At 45.4% G+C, this 15,311-nt stretch overlaps 1 protein-coding gene across 1 annotated transcript in view; it reads right to left on the reverse strand.

Annotated features, from left to right (window-relative positions):
* Positions 1-4,499: 4,499 nt before the first annotated feature.
* Positions 4,500-15,311, reverse strand: part of LOC134958421 (poly [ADP-ribose] polymerase tankyrase-2-like) — an 89,824-nt gene continuing 79,012 nt past the window's right edge. The window contains exons 4-5 of the mRNA XM_063941016.1: positions 13,745-13,873; positions 4,500-7,351 (exon numbers count right to left, since the gene is read on the reverse strand). Coding sequence (XP_063797086.1) covers positions 7,130-7,351; positions 13,745-13,873 — 351 coding nt within the window. The 3' untranslated portion in view covers positions 4,500-7,129. The remainder of the gene's footprint in view (positions 7,352-13,744; positions 13,874-15,311) is intronic.

Raw genomic sequence — 15,311 nt, forward strand, 5'->3', positions numbered from 1 at the left:
GCATATGCGGCGCAATGCGCACGCGGGATGTACTATTACAACGAACGATGCCGTTTCACACAGGGTCTAACGATCCTTTTCAGTCGCACTGCTGACCGCAGAGTGATTGACATGCAGTGGGCGTTTCTGGGTGTCAACTGACCGTTTTCAGGGAGTGTTCGAAGAAACGCAGGCGTGGCTGGGTGAACGCAGGGCGTTTTTGTGATGTCAAAACAGGAACTGAACAGTCTGAAGTCATCGCAAGTGCTGAGTAGGTATTGAGCTACTCTAAAACTGCACAAAAAAACTTTGCCGCCGCGCTGCGATCCTTTCGTTCGCACTTCTGCTAAGCTAAAATACACTCCCAGTGGGAGGCGGCATATAGTTTGCACGGCTGCTAAAAACTGCTAGCGAGCGATCAACTCGGAATGACCACCTCAGTTCAGCACTAGCTCCAGAGACCTAAATGTTGTTGCTTAAATGTAAGATTATTTTCAGTATTACACCAACTTTGAAAAAAGTCTACTTAAGTAATCTGTGAAAATGCTGGTACCCACCTATCAGGGAGTAACACCATTGCTCTTCTTACAGCGGTCTATGAGGCAAATATACTCCTGTGTCTAGTTTCAGGACCTCTGCACTGCAGGTGGGGCCGCTGTAACATGTGCAGAGACAGATTTAGGTGGGGTGTATCCAAACTGAAATCGCCATTGCAGTGTAAAAATAAAGCTAACGTTTGTGGGCTACATGCAAAAATATAAATGTATTTTCTCTCCTCTTGGATTGCAACATGGTTTGTTCCAGATACAAAGTTACTTTTATTGCTCAGTGTGTTCTCAGACGTATTGATGAGGTAGGGAACCCATATCTCTCCAACTGTGATACTATCATTTCCATCATTTAGCTACCAGGTCGTGTTGAAGATATTAGGGGGAGATTTATTATAGCATTCCCAACATTACCCATTCCAGGAGGCAGAGCCGTTTCTTGCGGCGGACGAGGCACTTGCCGTGGCACTTTAGTTAATCCTGATGCCTCCCCTCCTCCCTGCCATTAGTACTCTGCTCAGGGGAATTTCGTGTCATTTCACGAAACTCCGCCCCCGAGCGGAGTACTAATGATGGGGAGGAGGGGGAGCACCAGGAGCAACTGGCGGACGGGAGGAGGAGGGAGATTCGGGCTGGAGGGCGCTGTACACAGCCCTGACAACGAGCATTACACACCCCTGAGCCCTGACTATGAGCATTACTCCGGGCAACTATCATTACACAACCCTGGCAATGATCATGACACCCATCCCAGAGCATGAAACCCCTGGCAACCAGAATGGATCCCAGAGCATGAAACCCCTGGCAACCAACATGACACCCAGCGTGTGAAACCCTTGGCAACGAGCAGGTAATTTAAAAGTAATTAGAAACTTTAATGTAGGGCATAATGTATCAAGGGCATTGCAGTGTGTGACATAATATGATGCAGGGGGCAATACTGTGTGGGGTTTAATATGGTGGAAATTTTTTTTTGTTCCCGGTGGTGGTTGTGATCTGTTGGTGCAGGTTCAAAAACTGGGGTGTAAGGTAGTATTTTCAGGTGAGACCACGCCCATTTTAGAGAGGCCACACCCATGTTAGTGAGGTCACGCCAAAGGCGTGCACTAATGTGTGTTTTTTATATCTATTGGGGGGGGGGGGGGGGGGCGGCATTTTTTTATGTCAATTGGTGGGGGGGGGGGGGGTGCATTTTTAAATCTCATAGTGGGAGCCAAATTGCCTAGAAACGGCCCTGCCAGGAGGGACAGAATGCTCTGCTCCTGGACTTTCTTATTAATTTATGACTGGCTGTATCTGTGTTGAACAGGTTAATGGATAAGAAAGGTGTTTCACCACAGGTGATGGCAATAATAAATTGAGAGGGAAGTCCTGGAGCAGAGCATTTTGGCCAATGGGAAGGGTCAGTGTTGGGTGGTGGCATGGAGAGGGATCAAGTACCAGCCAATCAGCTCCTGTCATTTTTCTAACGGCCTGTAACATGGCTGTTAGGAGCTGATTGGCTGGTGCTTCCTCCCTCTCCACTTTGTCTAAGTTTTAATAAATCCCCCGCCCCCTTAGTTCCACAGCAAGAAAGGTCCGAGACTGCTCTGTGTAATGTATTGATTTTTCCTATTTGCATGATCACGTACACATTTTCTCTTACACACAGGTATTACAGACAGGTGCCCCAGCTGCATGTGCTGCAGCCATGTTTAATGGTAGCAGGTGAGCTGTTCATCCCTGGAGACCTTGTTGCCTTGGTATCACCCAGGAGTATACATATTATCACTGTCACGTCCCCGGAGAGCTTAATAACACAGGTCATGAGCAGCATTACCTGTCAAAACATTGCAAGTCACATACAGTTATATGAACTCTAAAGGCACCAACTGTCTGAACCTTGCTTGTTGTTCAAAAAGTCTTTTTTTTTGTTGGTGACAAACAGGGGTCTGGTGCAAATCACCTAGCGACGATGGTTCGCCAAAACCGCAGCTGTATCTTCTCATCCTTAGAGGTATGTAGAAAAGCAAGAAAGCAAAAAAAAAGTACCCATATTCTCCTGCACACTGCAAAGGATCAGCAATGAGATTTGAATACTACATAATAATAGAAATACAGAGATCTCCGTTTGCATGTATTTGCAAAGATATGATTAAGCCACCAGGCCGTGTCTGGCTGCCCATAAGGTTACGTAATAATAGCACCCACTCTGGGTTATATAACTGTAAAATATTGATATGCTACATGCTAAAAGAATATATCTAAATTGAGAGCCAACTCATCTGGAGGCACCCCAAGACCCTCCAAATGGCACTACAAGGACCTGCACACCCTCCAAGTGTTTCTCCATTGTTTTTTTTCTCCCTTTCATATGACTTAGTACCAGCTGGCTATAAAACAGGGTGCTGGGTTAGGTACAGTTAGTTAGGTTAGGTGCTGGGTTAGGTACAGTTAGTTTGGTTAGGTGCTGGGTTAGGTACAGTTAGTTTGGTTAGGTGCTGGGTTAGGTACAGTTAGTTAGGTTAGGTGCTGGGTTAGGTACAGTTAGTTAGGTTAGGTGCTGGGTTAGGTACAGTTAGTTTGGTTAGGTGCTGGGTTAGGTACAGTTAGTTAGGTTAGGTGCTGGGTTAGGTACAGTTAGTTAGGTTAGGTGCTGGGTTAGGTACAGTTAGTTTGGTTAGGTGCTGGGTTAGGTACAGTTAGTTTGGTTAGGTGCTGGGTTAGGTACAGTTAGTTTGGTTAGGTGCTGGGTTAGGTACAGTTAGTTAGGTTAGGTGCTGGGTTAGGTACAGTTAGTTAGGTTAGGTGCTGGGTTAGGTACAGTTAGTTTGGTTAGGTGCTGGGTTAGGTACAGTTAGTTAGGTTAGGTGCTGGGTTAGGTACAGTTAGTTTAGTTAGGTGCTGGGTTAGGTACAGTTAGTTAGGTTAGGTGCTGGGTTAGGTACAGTTAGTTAGGTTAGGTGCTGGGTTAGGTACAGTTAGTTAGGTTCGGTGCTGGGTTAGGTACAGTTAGTTAGGTTAGGTGCTGGGTAAGGTACAGTTAGTTAGGTTAGGTGCTGGGTTAGGTACAGTTAGTTAGGTTAGGTGCTGGGTTAAGTACAGTTAGTTAGGTTAGGTGCTGGGTAAGGTACAGTTAGTTAGGTTAGGTGCTGGGTTAGGTACAGTTAGGTTAGGTGCTGGGTTAGGTACAGTTAGTTAGGTTAGGTGCTGGGTTAGGTACAGTTAGCATGTGGGTGCACTTTTGCTGACATTGGGTGTTTTATATCATAGTCGTTCATGTATAAAACAGTGAAAAGAGTGGAGAAGTGAGCCGGTGGAGAAGTTGCCCATAGCAACCACTTAACGTTTACCTATCATTTTATAGAATTGACTTTATAAATGCTACTTCAAGGCTGCTTGGTTGCTATGGGCAACTTCTACAATGGTCCACCTTTCCACTCTTTTCCAGCTGGATACATCAACCCCAGGGTCCCTTAGCTCATTTTAGGCTTCAATGCGCATGCTCAGAAGTATACAGCGGGCAGTGTCAGACTGGGGCATGAAGGGCCCACTGGGGGAATGCAGTTATAGGGGCCCATACTTAGGAGTGTGGCCAGCCTACAAAGGGGGTGTGGCCAGAGGCTTAAAATACACAATAGTTTAGTGCAGTCTAATGCAACATATCTACTATGTATAATACAAGTGCACAGTCTGGAACCTGATCCCTAGAGGAAGGAGTGGGTCCTCAGGCAGTGGGGCCTACCTGTGGTTTCCCTGATACCCCTGTGGGCCAGTCCAACCCTGACAGCGGGACCTCAATAGGGTTCATGGGCCTCAGTGGCCCTTCATTCTCCATCCTCTTGCCCCGCCCATGCTCTACCTGGTGAAAATACTTTAGAGAACACCCTAATTTCAGCTTTGCTTTAGTTTACGAGGTCCCGGAAAATAGTGCTAGTCTTAACTGCAACACATTCATAATGGAATAGCAGTTTAAAAGGAAAATGATGCAAGTTATTAATAAAAACTTTATTTAAAAAAACAACAAAAACCCCAAACTATTATTATTGGGGGTAATTCCAAGTTGATCGCAGCAGGAAATTTTTTAGCAGTTGGGCAAAACCATGGCCCTCATTCCGAGTTGATCGCTCGGTATTTTTCATCGCATCGCAGTGAAATTCCGCTTAGTACGCATGCGCAATATTCGCACTGCGACTGCGCCAAGTAATTTTACAATGGAGATAGTATTTTTACTCACGGCTTTTTCATCGCTCCGGCGATCGTAATGTGATTGACAGGAAATGGGTGTTACTGGGCGGAAACAGGCCGTTTTATGGGCGTGCGGGAAAAAACGCTACCGTTTCCGGAAAAAACGCAGGAGTGGCCGGGGAAACGGGGGAGTGTCTGGGCGAACGCTGGGTGTGTTTGTGACGTCAAAACAGGAACGACAAGCACTGAACTGATCGCACAGGCAGAGTAAGTCTGAAGCTACTCTGAAACTGCTAAGTAGTTAGTAATCGCAATATTGCGAATACATCGGTCGCAATTTTAAGAAGCTAAGATTCACTCCCAGTAGGCGGCGGCTTAGCGTGTGTAACTCTGCTAAAATCGCCTTGCGAGCGATCAACTCGGAATGAGGGCCCATGTGCACTGCAGGAGGGGCAGATATAACATGTGCAGAGAGAGCTAGATTTGGGTGTGGTATGTTCAATCTGCAATCTAAATTGCAGTGTAAAAATAAAGCAGCCAGTATTACAATATAACCCACCCAAATCTAACTCTCTCTGCAAATGTTATATCTGCCCCCCTGCAGTGCACATGGTTTTGCCCAACTGCTAAAAAATGTCCTGCTGCGATCAACTTGGAATTACCCCCATTATGCAAAGCCCCAGTTGATGTTGTATCACATATTTTACTTCTGTGCCTGAAATATTACCCACACAGCAATCCCGTCGTATTTTCAGATCTCGTGGGTCGCTCACAAATTCCTGATTATATATTGTTCCAGTGATTATTTGGCATCTTGATAGGTTTAAATAAATTAATTTTTTGTTGTTGTTGTTGTTGTTCTAAATGGCAACAGCTTGGAAATCCGTTAAGTTCACTTTATTTTAAAGCATACATATCAAGTAAACACAATGGAGTCAGCCACCTATCCTATAAATTCACTAGAAATTAATAATCTCACTGAGACTGCGCCTCATGCTTCAGTAATGTCAATAGTTGGCTACGCTCCCTTCCCCAAAATGGCTGACTTCACTGTGTATAGTTGAGAGATCCACGAATGTGACTGGAATTGGACTGTTGGGCCCACACCTTTCTGGAAATAATGTAGCTCAAGGATAACTTCACTCAAAAATGATATAAAACACATATTAGTCTAGTTAAGATAATTATGCTGGGTACCAACACTCACTTTAATAACTCATGATGCTTGAAATATGTCTTCTGACCTAAACCGACAGTTGGAAGCCCCTGACGTGGCTGCTGCTACCATTTGGCAGACATGCTGATGCTCCTTAAAAACACCTGTAACCATGGAACCAACCTGTGCACTGAGGAGTCTGTTTCCATAGTGAAAGAGGTTGCTATGGAATGTCGGATATTTACAGCATCTTCGCCAAATGTCTGTGTCTTCCAAGTGCAGATTTAGGGCAGCTTTCCTATTTTAGCAACAGGAGTTATTCCAGTAACTTGCAATACCCAGCATGCACTTTTTTTTTTTGTGTGGTTACTTTTACTGTAGATTGAGGGCTCACATTTTCTTGCAATGAATTCTAGGCTGCTTTGCAAGGAGGCATATACACAAATTTAGACAAAGGTAGACTATGGAAGGAAGAACCAAACTCGTAGCTTGCCTATGGTGAGAACCACATTTGCTCGTGTGTTGGATCGCTTGTTAAGCCGTCCTCCACCCCCATCGTGACTGCAAATATCTGTCCAAAGTTTAGCTGTCTCATGTGTGGCCAACTTAGCTAATGATCTAGTTGCTTTGTGGTTGCCAACTGTACTGCCGTTTGTCCAACTATCATCAATGTACTTGACCCTTCACGGATAAACGCAAGAAGTGCAATACACACAAATGCCAGACTTCTCAGCCAATCAATTAATTATCTTGCTTTTGACGTAGGGCTAGTGGAAGCCCTTGTTCTTTCCCTGTAAGTGACATCAGGTTTTTCATCTTGTTCCGTCGACTTGGAAAGGTGGACACATTGCAGAATATTTTGGGCAGTCAAATTATCAATCATCTGCCTACTTCTTGTGCCAAACTTAGACCGGTAGCTAATTGCAAAACAATTTGAATTAAGCAAAATCATTGTGTAGAATTGTTTAGCGGACTTTTTTCAGCTGCAATAGGGTTCTCCTCCACTCTAGACTACTGATAAATCACTGTGTCCCATTTAAATTGGGCAGTAAAGGAATACTTCGGTCAAACTGCTACTATTGTAAGTATATGGAAGCCCACAGCGAACAAGTGCTGTTTAAAGTGAGTTTTTCCCTGTTCCCCATGCGTCACTGATCAGCAGGTTCATGTTTATCACCATTAATGGATAGAAGACGTTCCCACTGTACAGACAAGATCAAGAACACTGGATACTGAACAGCAGTCCTGGTTTCCAACAATACACCTGTCACATTAGATGTTAGAGAGTCTCCTGTAGCACAAGGTCCTCAAACATAAGGTAGCACTTCAGTGATTGTGGCAGGTTGAAGGTCCTAACAGCTCTGAGCCTCTGTGGTCCCAGGCTGGATCGGATCCGCAGGCGGCTTAGGTGTTTGAGTGAACGAGGCTGATGGGAGCAGGACTCAATCCAGGCTATAAAACCAACTTGGGACGCCAGACGCTTGGGAGGTAGTCCTGTTTTCTACAATGCAACGGTAAATAATTATTTAGAGGAACACATTCCATAAATAACATGAATCATAAAATAAAAAAATCTACCGTACTTCTATTTATAATAATATTGCTTACAGAGAAGACCTCTATTGCATCCCCTTACACCAGCAACTTATTCTACCATCCAAACCCATATTCCTGAGTTACCATGGCAATACCCAGGATTTGGTTCATCTGATCAAAAGTGAAAATGTCAACTTTGACTAGGTTGACACCAATTAATAGGCTGACATGGCCAAAAGGTTGACAGGTACAAAGGGTGGACACACAAAAGGTCAACAGGGATATCTGGGTTGATCTAACAACTGGAACCCGCAACACCCTGCCTCAATCCCCGCAGTACTCTTTCCAAGACATAAAAACATCCTCCTTTTTTTTGTTGTTATCTCCCTCTCTTACTGGGGAAGTTTTTGTTTTACCTTACACTTGCAATAGTATGGTGCATTGTCGGTTTCTCTTGGTCCGGTGTCTCCGGAGGTTTCCAGGCTGGTTGAGCAACTGGGAACTCCTACAGTAGCCGGGAGCTGAGTTCTGGCATAAACTGTCTGGCATATATGTAGCTTGGGGGAGGAGCAGAAGCTCCATTAGTGTCCCAAATGCATGTGGGCATGAGTATTTGGTATCCTGATGGATAAGGCATCACATGTTGATGACTTCGTTATGAAACGTCTCTATTAATAAAGAGTTGCCTACTTTCTTGCCTTTCTTCTGTGTGACTGAGTGTGTTATTTGTGATTTTAGGTATGTTACATGACCAATTGTGAATATAACATATGTGTGCATATGTGTATGGGTGTTATGTCAGGATTGGAACACTTATGTTATATTTTAGATGACAGAGATGGATCCTGCCCTTTTCATAGTGGCAGTCAGAACTGTTACAAAACCCTACATGTAAGTGAGACAAACAATAAAGATAATCCGTAAGATTAGTTAAAAATGGTGAATTGGAAGGTAATTAGGTGTAGTAGTTGCAGAAGAAGTTTAAGTTCCCAGAGAAGTGCGAGAGAAAGGGATCACTCAACTGGAAGGATATCAAATTCAAGGTGCAACCAATGCTTCCTCTCATTTAAGATCCAGAAGACAGAGAATATTCTTCTGCACACTGCTACAACATGAATAAGGCTCCTGTTGGGCTTGGGCCTATGTTCTTCTTGCTGTGGCATCAGATCTTATCTGAGAGGAGCTACACAGGACAAAAAGGACATCGTAGAAGATGATGTTGCTTTTTGTAAAGTGTTGTTAAAGAATATAGGAGATATTTTCGAGAAGCTCTCAGAAGCATTCCAGATACTAAAAGAACATTCCGCAGCTCTCTGGAGACCTACTTCAGTCCTGCTCTTTTCAGAAGAGGATGAATAATGGGGGTCATTCCGAGTTGAACGCTCGTTAGCAGTTTTTAGCAGCCGTGCAAACGCATTGTCGCCGCCCACCATTTTCGCTTTGCAGAAGTACGAAGGCCTGTGCAGCAGAGCGCCTGCAAAATCTTTTTGTGCAAAACAAGACCAGCCCTGTAGTTACTCTTTGTGTGCGTTGATTCTAACGACGGAGGGATGGCTTTTGACGTCACACACCCGCCCAGCGCTCGTCCAGCCACGCCTGCGTTTTTCTAAGCTCTCCCTGAAAATGGTCGGTTGCCACCCAGAAACGCCCACTTCATGTCAATCTTCCTGCGTTCGGCCGTGCGACTGAAAGCTTCGCTAGAACCTGTGCAAACTCACAATGCTCATTGTACCCGTACGATGCGCCTGCGCATTGCGGTGCATACGCATGTTCAGAAATGCCGATTTTTAGCCTGATCGCTGCGCTGCAAACAACGGCAGCTAGCGATCAACTCAGAATGACCCCCATTGTCCCCAGTTTTGACTCCCAAGAAACTTTGGGAGGAGCATGTTGTATAAGACCCAAGAACATAAAATATTATCTGAACTTAAAGACAGATAATTGTTCCTTCTTTTCAGTGTAAAAGACCCAAGAAGTCATATTTATGGAGTGAAACAAAGTAGAGAAAAATAATCCCTTGTGCAAACTTTGTTTTATGTGAGAACAGGATTTGAGATCATAGGTATGTCCCACAAGTGTTGATCGTCTTTTAAAGTATGTTACCTTCCCAAAGGAAGACTACACTTCCATCATAGATATTCTGTACCAGAAGATATTAATGTGTTAAAGACGGTTTGTACCTCAGCTGGTACAGGACCTGCAGTAATCCTACTGTAACTTCAGTTGTCAAAGCACTTACAATACAGGTTGACAAATCTGAGAAAGTGATCTGAATCTGAACGACATATCGTCTGGATCACCTAGTGCAGGGATGGGGAACTTTCGGCCCTCCAGCTGTTGGTGAACTACACATCCCAGCATGCCCTGCAACAGTTTTAGCATGGTCAAAGAGTAAAAGTGTAGCAAGACATGCTGGTATGTGTAGTTCAACAACAGCTGGAAGGCCGAAGGTTCCCCATCACTGACCTAGTTTGTAGGCCCGATTTATGCTCCGTCATTAGCAAAATCTTCCAGTGGGCCATGTTGCACAGTTAACCAGACGATATCGCATGCGGCGCCATGCAGGGTAATAAAGGACAGAAGAAGGGATCGTTCCGTCCTTCATTACATCGTTCTTATGTGTCCCGGGGTACCGATATGTTGCCCCGTGGGCAGCCATATTGACCCGACACACACCATTCCAGTGTGTCCCCAACATAAGCTGATTTCTTGGTGGGATCGCACTTGACTTACACTTGTCTGCCAGAATGATACCCTATGCCAGTGGTTCCCAAACTTAGTACCGTAGTACCCTAGAGTGCCTTGTGCTAAATGAAGGTGCCCGGGGTTGATGATCCAAGACCAATTCAAATCATTTATGGTCAATTTGATAGGAAAAACCATTGCTGGTGTCTTCCAATCATAAAATATGTGGACAAACAACAGTGACTCCTGTCCTTCACCACATAACTGAACCTAAAGATGATATATAAATCTAATTTACTTAGGTTCATATGTTTTTCAGAATTTATCAGTAAGAAACATAGTTGTGCCGTGAAATTATTTCTGAAACTCTAGGGCGCCATGATTCAAAAAAGTTTGGGAACCACTGCCATATGCTATAACTATTAGGAGGGTTCTTCTCAGGCTAAGGCCGTGGGGGCTTGGAACCCTTCACCTGAGCATATTCTTTACCTGCTACCTTATGAAGACTCAGGAAAAAGCTTGAAGCAGCACATACTGGATGAAGGTCAGTACTCATAACTCAAGCTGGAAAGAGCAATGTGTTAGCAGAGTAATGTATAGAAGATCTATCAGCGCGTATTGCCATATTGCAGTGATTTGGGGAAGAGCAGCTGTTTGCAGCAGACAATGGAAAGAGTTAGGCGGAGTGAGAGGTTCTCCACACAGTATGGCGTAGGCACATGGACACCCAGTTTTGAGCAGCAATGCAAAAGTGGCATTTTAGTTTACAGTGCAGTAATAGATAAAGGGGTTCAGAAGGTCAACTTCTAAAGATGCTGTTGCAATGGGGATGAGGGGCAGGAGAGCGGGCATCTCCACTCAGCAAATGTATGTATACACCTGCTCTGAGCTATGATGAGGCTTTGCCCCTTTAATGGGGTGCATATATAGTTTTAAACATACAAAAGTGCCCCATATAATACTGGAATCCTGATGTTCTCTAACTCTTATGATTAAGGTGAACCATAAATGTGCCTGAACTGAGAAGGAGCAAAACAGAAAAGCATTATGTATAGAAAGAGTTGGTTCTACCCTTGTAGCAGTGTCAATACAGGGTGGCACTATGCCCTGTGCTGGCCCCACCCCCTGAACACGTGACTTTGTGACGTCACGCTGAGGGTGCCAGGCCATGGGCACAAGGGAGCACAGAGGGCTGTACAGGTTGCAGGGTGCAGTAATACTTGCCATACTGGCTGCCAGGTGCTGCCCCCAGGGCCTACAGTCCGAGTGTGGTCAAGAGGGGGGATGGGTCTGACCTGATGTATTTCAGAACAAGAAGATTGTGCACGATTGTTTGATTACCACTTTAATCACAAATTTCATTTTTAAAAGGGCCCACAAATAACATAGAATGCAGATAAAAGAAAACACTAACTGGGGATTAAATGTCAATTCAAAATCAGAAGTCTAAGATTCATTTACTAATCCACAGAGAATGCAGTAAATCACGGCCAACTGCTGGCAGAGCTGAGCACATTGCCCTGACCAAACCAATACTGCCCTGGATGCAGAGGCAGAACTCTGGGAGGCAACGGAGTCAGCTGCCTCCGGGCTCCTGCTTTGGAGGGGGGCACCTCTCCTCCTGTTCCGTGTGTTCAGCGACATTAATCAATTAAGTTAATTGACAGCAGCCGGTATCTCTTCCTTAGCCGACTTCCCCACTAGTCACTACACCTTACAAATCACACCCTCTTTATTATAGATACACTGGAAGCAGATACCTTACAGATGAAGCTATTTGCTCCTATAAAGGAAGTATGAGAATTCTAACTATATGAAGTTATTTCTCTGACAATTACAAGTAACTTCATATACTGTAGTTAGAATTCTCATACTTCCTATGCAAGAGCAGATATCTCCATCGGTAAGGTGCATGCTACCAGTGTAATAGGTTGTGGGTTCTAAACCTGGATGTAACACTTGCAAATTAATTGTCAGAGAAATAATCAGCATTGTGAGTGACTGAGCAGATCTATGTAGTGTGTGGCTGGACCCCTCCATAGATCTGCCTAGCTGCAATGGTTTTGTAGTAGCTTCATATAGTTAGACTTAGAATTAGAGATGAGCGGTTTCGGTGTTACTCGGATCTCAAAACAGCATCTTATTGGCTCACGGATTATATATAGGGGGGGGGGGGCACCAATATTTTTCTTGCCTCCGGGCAACTGGGATAAACTTACGCCACTGCAGGCTGGATGGATACTGAATGCTGGATGGATGGAAGCCAGGCAATTCGCTTTACTCACATCCAAATGACAGTAGTCTCCCAGACAGCAGCAATAACAGTACTGAGGACATGGGAACCCACAGATTCTGTAATAACATTAATGAATGGATATAGTCCACTTTCCAATATGATTTCGGGGAGATCAGTGTCACAACAGGTTTTACCTGTCAGATCTACAGTGTTCATTATTATTCACTAAAAGAGGACAAAACTTATTAAGCCAAGGATATGGGATAGATTGATTTTGATTGGAAAATTATAAAGCTGTCTCACAATCTGGCCTGGTCTGACCTACAACAACCGCCCGGGTCTGATTGTGAGTCACACGCAGAAACACAGGCAGCAGCGTCTAGTGGAGGTCACCCGCCTTCCACTGGAACTACAAAATCCTTCCCTTGTGTACATCCGTGTGGCTGATAGCACGTCTCAATGGGCTCCCCGTTTAGTCTGACAGCTACAAGGAATGGCAGATTTGAAACCTGACGAACTCTGGGGGTAATTCAGACCTGATCACCTGATCACTGCAGTGCGTCTTCACACAGCGGGCGATCAGGCACAAACTGCGCATGCGTAATTGCGTATGCACCGCAATGCACAGGCGTGTCGCAGGGGTACAAGGTGGATCGCCGCTCAGCGATGGGTTTGTGCAACGGATCCATTCGCACGGGCGATCGCAAGGAGATTGACAGGAAGAAGGCGTTTGCGGGTGTCAACTGACCGTTTTCAGGGCGTGTCTGGAAAAACGCAGGCGTGTCCATGCGTTTGCAGGGAGGGTTCCTGACGTCAATTCCGATCCCGGACAGGCTGATGTGATCGCAGCGGCTGAGTAAGTCCTAGGCTGCGCAGAGACTGCACAAGATCTGTTTGTACAGCTCTGCTACACATGCGATCGCACACCTGGCACCTGCACAGCGAAAATACCCTCCCCCTGTGGGCGGTGACTATCTGATCGCAGGGCTGCAAAAATCGCTTGCTAGCGATCAGTTCTGAGTTAAGCCCTACAGTGGCGTGAAAGAAAGTTATGGCCCCCCTTCCTGATTTCTCCTGTGTTTGTGTATTTGTCACAGTTGTTTCAGATCTTCAAATAAAGTTGAATATACAACAAAGACAACCTGGGTACACACAAAATACAGTTTTTACTTGATCATTTCATTTATTGAAGAGCAAAGTTATCCAACACTAGCCTGCTGATTTAATAAGTGCCCCCTTAGATGAAGAATCTAGACAGAAATCTCCCAAGGACCTGCAAGAGCTCACAGTTTGACCCACGACTGCTTCTCCTACTGCCCAACCAGCAGAAATTATTATTCATTCCACTGTAAAATGAGTTCTCTACTCAGAATGGAGAGCTGGGGGATGTTTTTATGTCTTAAAAAAAGAAATGCTTATCACAGTCCATGTACATACCTTATTCTTGTATGTGATGTCGGCACCTGCCTGTACCAGGAGCCGGATACACTCCATCTGTCCACTGCAAGCGGCTAGGTACATCGGGGTCACGCCCCAGTTATCCTGCAGATTCACATCAGCACCGTGCTGTGCAAAATAAAATTATTGTATGTCAGAGACACCAGAAACTTGCGGAAGAGTTTTCTGTACAATTATGTTCTGCAGAAACATATCTCAGATTAATTGCCCATGTAGCTGCCACCTACACACAGTGAAAGAAGCCTATCTGGTCGCATGAACTGGGGATATGTAGCTTGCGGCTACCATGGAACATTGGGATAGGTGAGGAAGAATGTTCTAAGCAATAAAGTGAGGGATATGTTCCAAGTAACTGACATAGTGGGTAAATGGATGGAGAGAAATTGTGAGAGTCACAAGGGAAAACAAATGCATAACAAAAATGAGATGTATGTTGGGCAGGATATGTCCTACCCCAGATGATGGGTGTGGGCATGAGAGGTGTGTAGACCCCTTACACACCTGTAAGGGGCAGGGGTTAAAGTGTGTGTGTGTGGGGGGGGGGGGGGGGGGGGACGAGGTGGAACTGAGTTCCACCACCTGTAATGGTAGGGCGAACTAGTTTCACCATCTCCATTGCCCTGCACAGTAATTCCAACAGAAAAACCCACACCATCATCTGCGTCAATTAATGATACAGGCGGCACTAGTGTTGCTGATGAGCTGCAGCCACCTCCTTCCTCAGGGTGTAGTAGGTTATGCCGGCGGCCGGGCTCCCGGCGACCAGCATACCGGCGCCGGGAGCCCGACCGCCGGCATACTGACAGTGTGGCGAGCGCAAAGGAACCCCTTGCGGGCTCGCTGCGCTCGCCACGCTGCGGGCACGGTGGCGCGCTACGTGTGCCACGCTATTTTATTCTCCCTCCAGGGGGGTCGTGGACCCCCACGAGGGAGAATAGCTGTCGGTATGCTGGGTGTCGGGATCCCGGCGCCGGTATACTGTGCGCCGGGATCCCGACATTCGGCATACTGAAGACCACCCCCTTCCTCAGGTCCTGGTGCCTCCATGGTCCTCCTCCATGTGTTTCACCACCTAACCAGGACCACTTTAAGCCCTGGTAACGGGTCTATTCATGAAGCAGTGAAAAGTGTGGAGAAGTGAGCCAGTGGAGAAGTTGCCCATGGCAACCAATCAGCCCGCTCTGTATGAGTTTATAGTATGCAAATTATGAATGTTACTTCAATTCTGATTGGTTGTCATGGGAACTTCTCCACTGGGCTTACTTCGTCACTCTTTTCACTGCTTAGTACATGTCCACCATAGTTATAAAGCAGATTGTTACATTAAGGGGTCTAGTCATGAAGCAGTGAAAAGTGTGGATAAGTGAGCCAGTGGAGAAGTTGCCCATGGCAACCAATCAGCTGCTACATGTAATTTTATAGAATGTACCTTATAAATGTTACCTCAACACTGATTGGTTGTCATGGGCAACTTCTCCACTGGCTCACTTCTCCACTCTTTTCACTGCTTCATGAATAGATTTCTTAATTAATTGGTTTAGGCGGA

Source organism: Pseudophryne corroboree, chromosome 9 (genome assembly GCF_028390025.1).
Source record: "Pseudophryne corroboree isolate aPseCor3 chromosome 9, aPseCor3.hap2, whole genome shotgun sequence".
NCBI lineage: Eukaryota > Metazoa > Chordata > Amphibia > Anura > Myobatrachidae > Pseudophryne > Pseudophryne corroboree.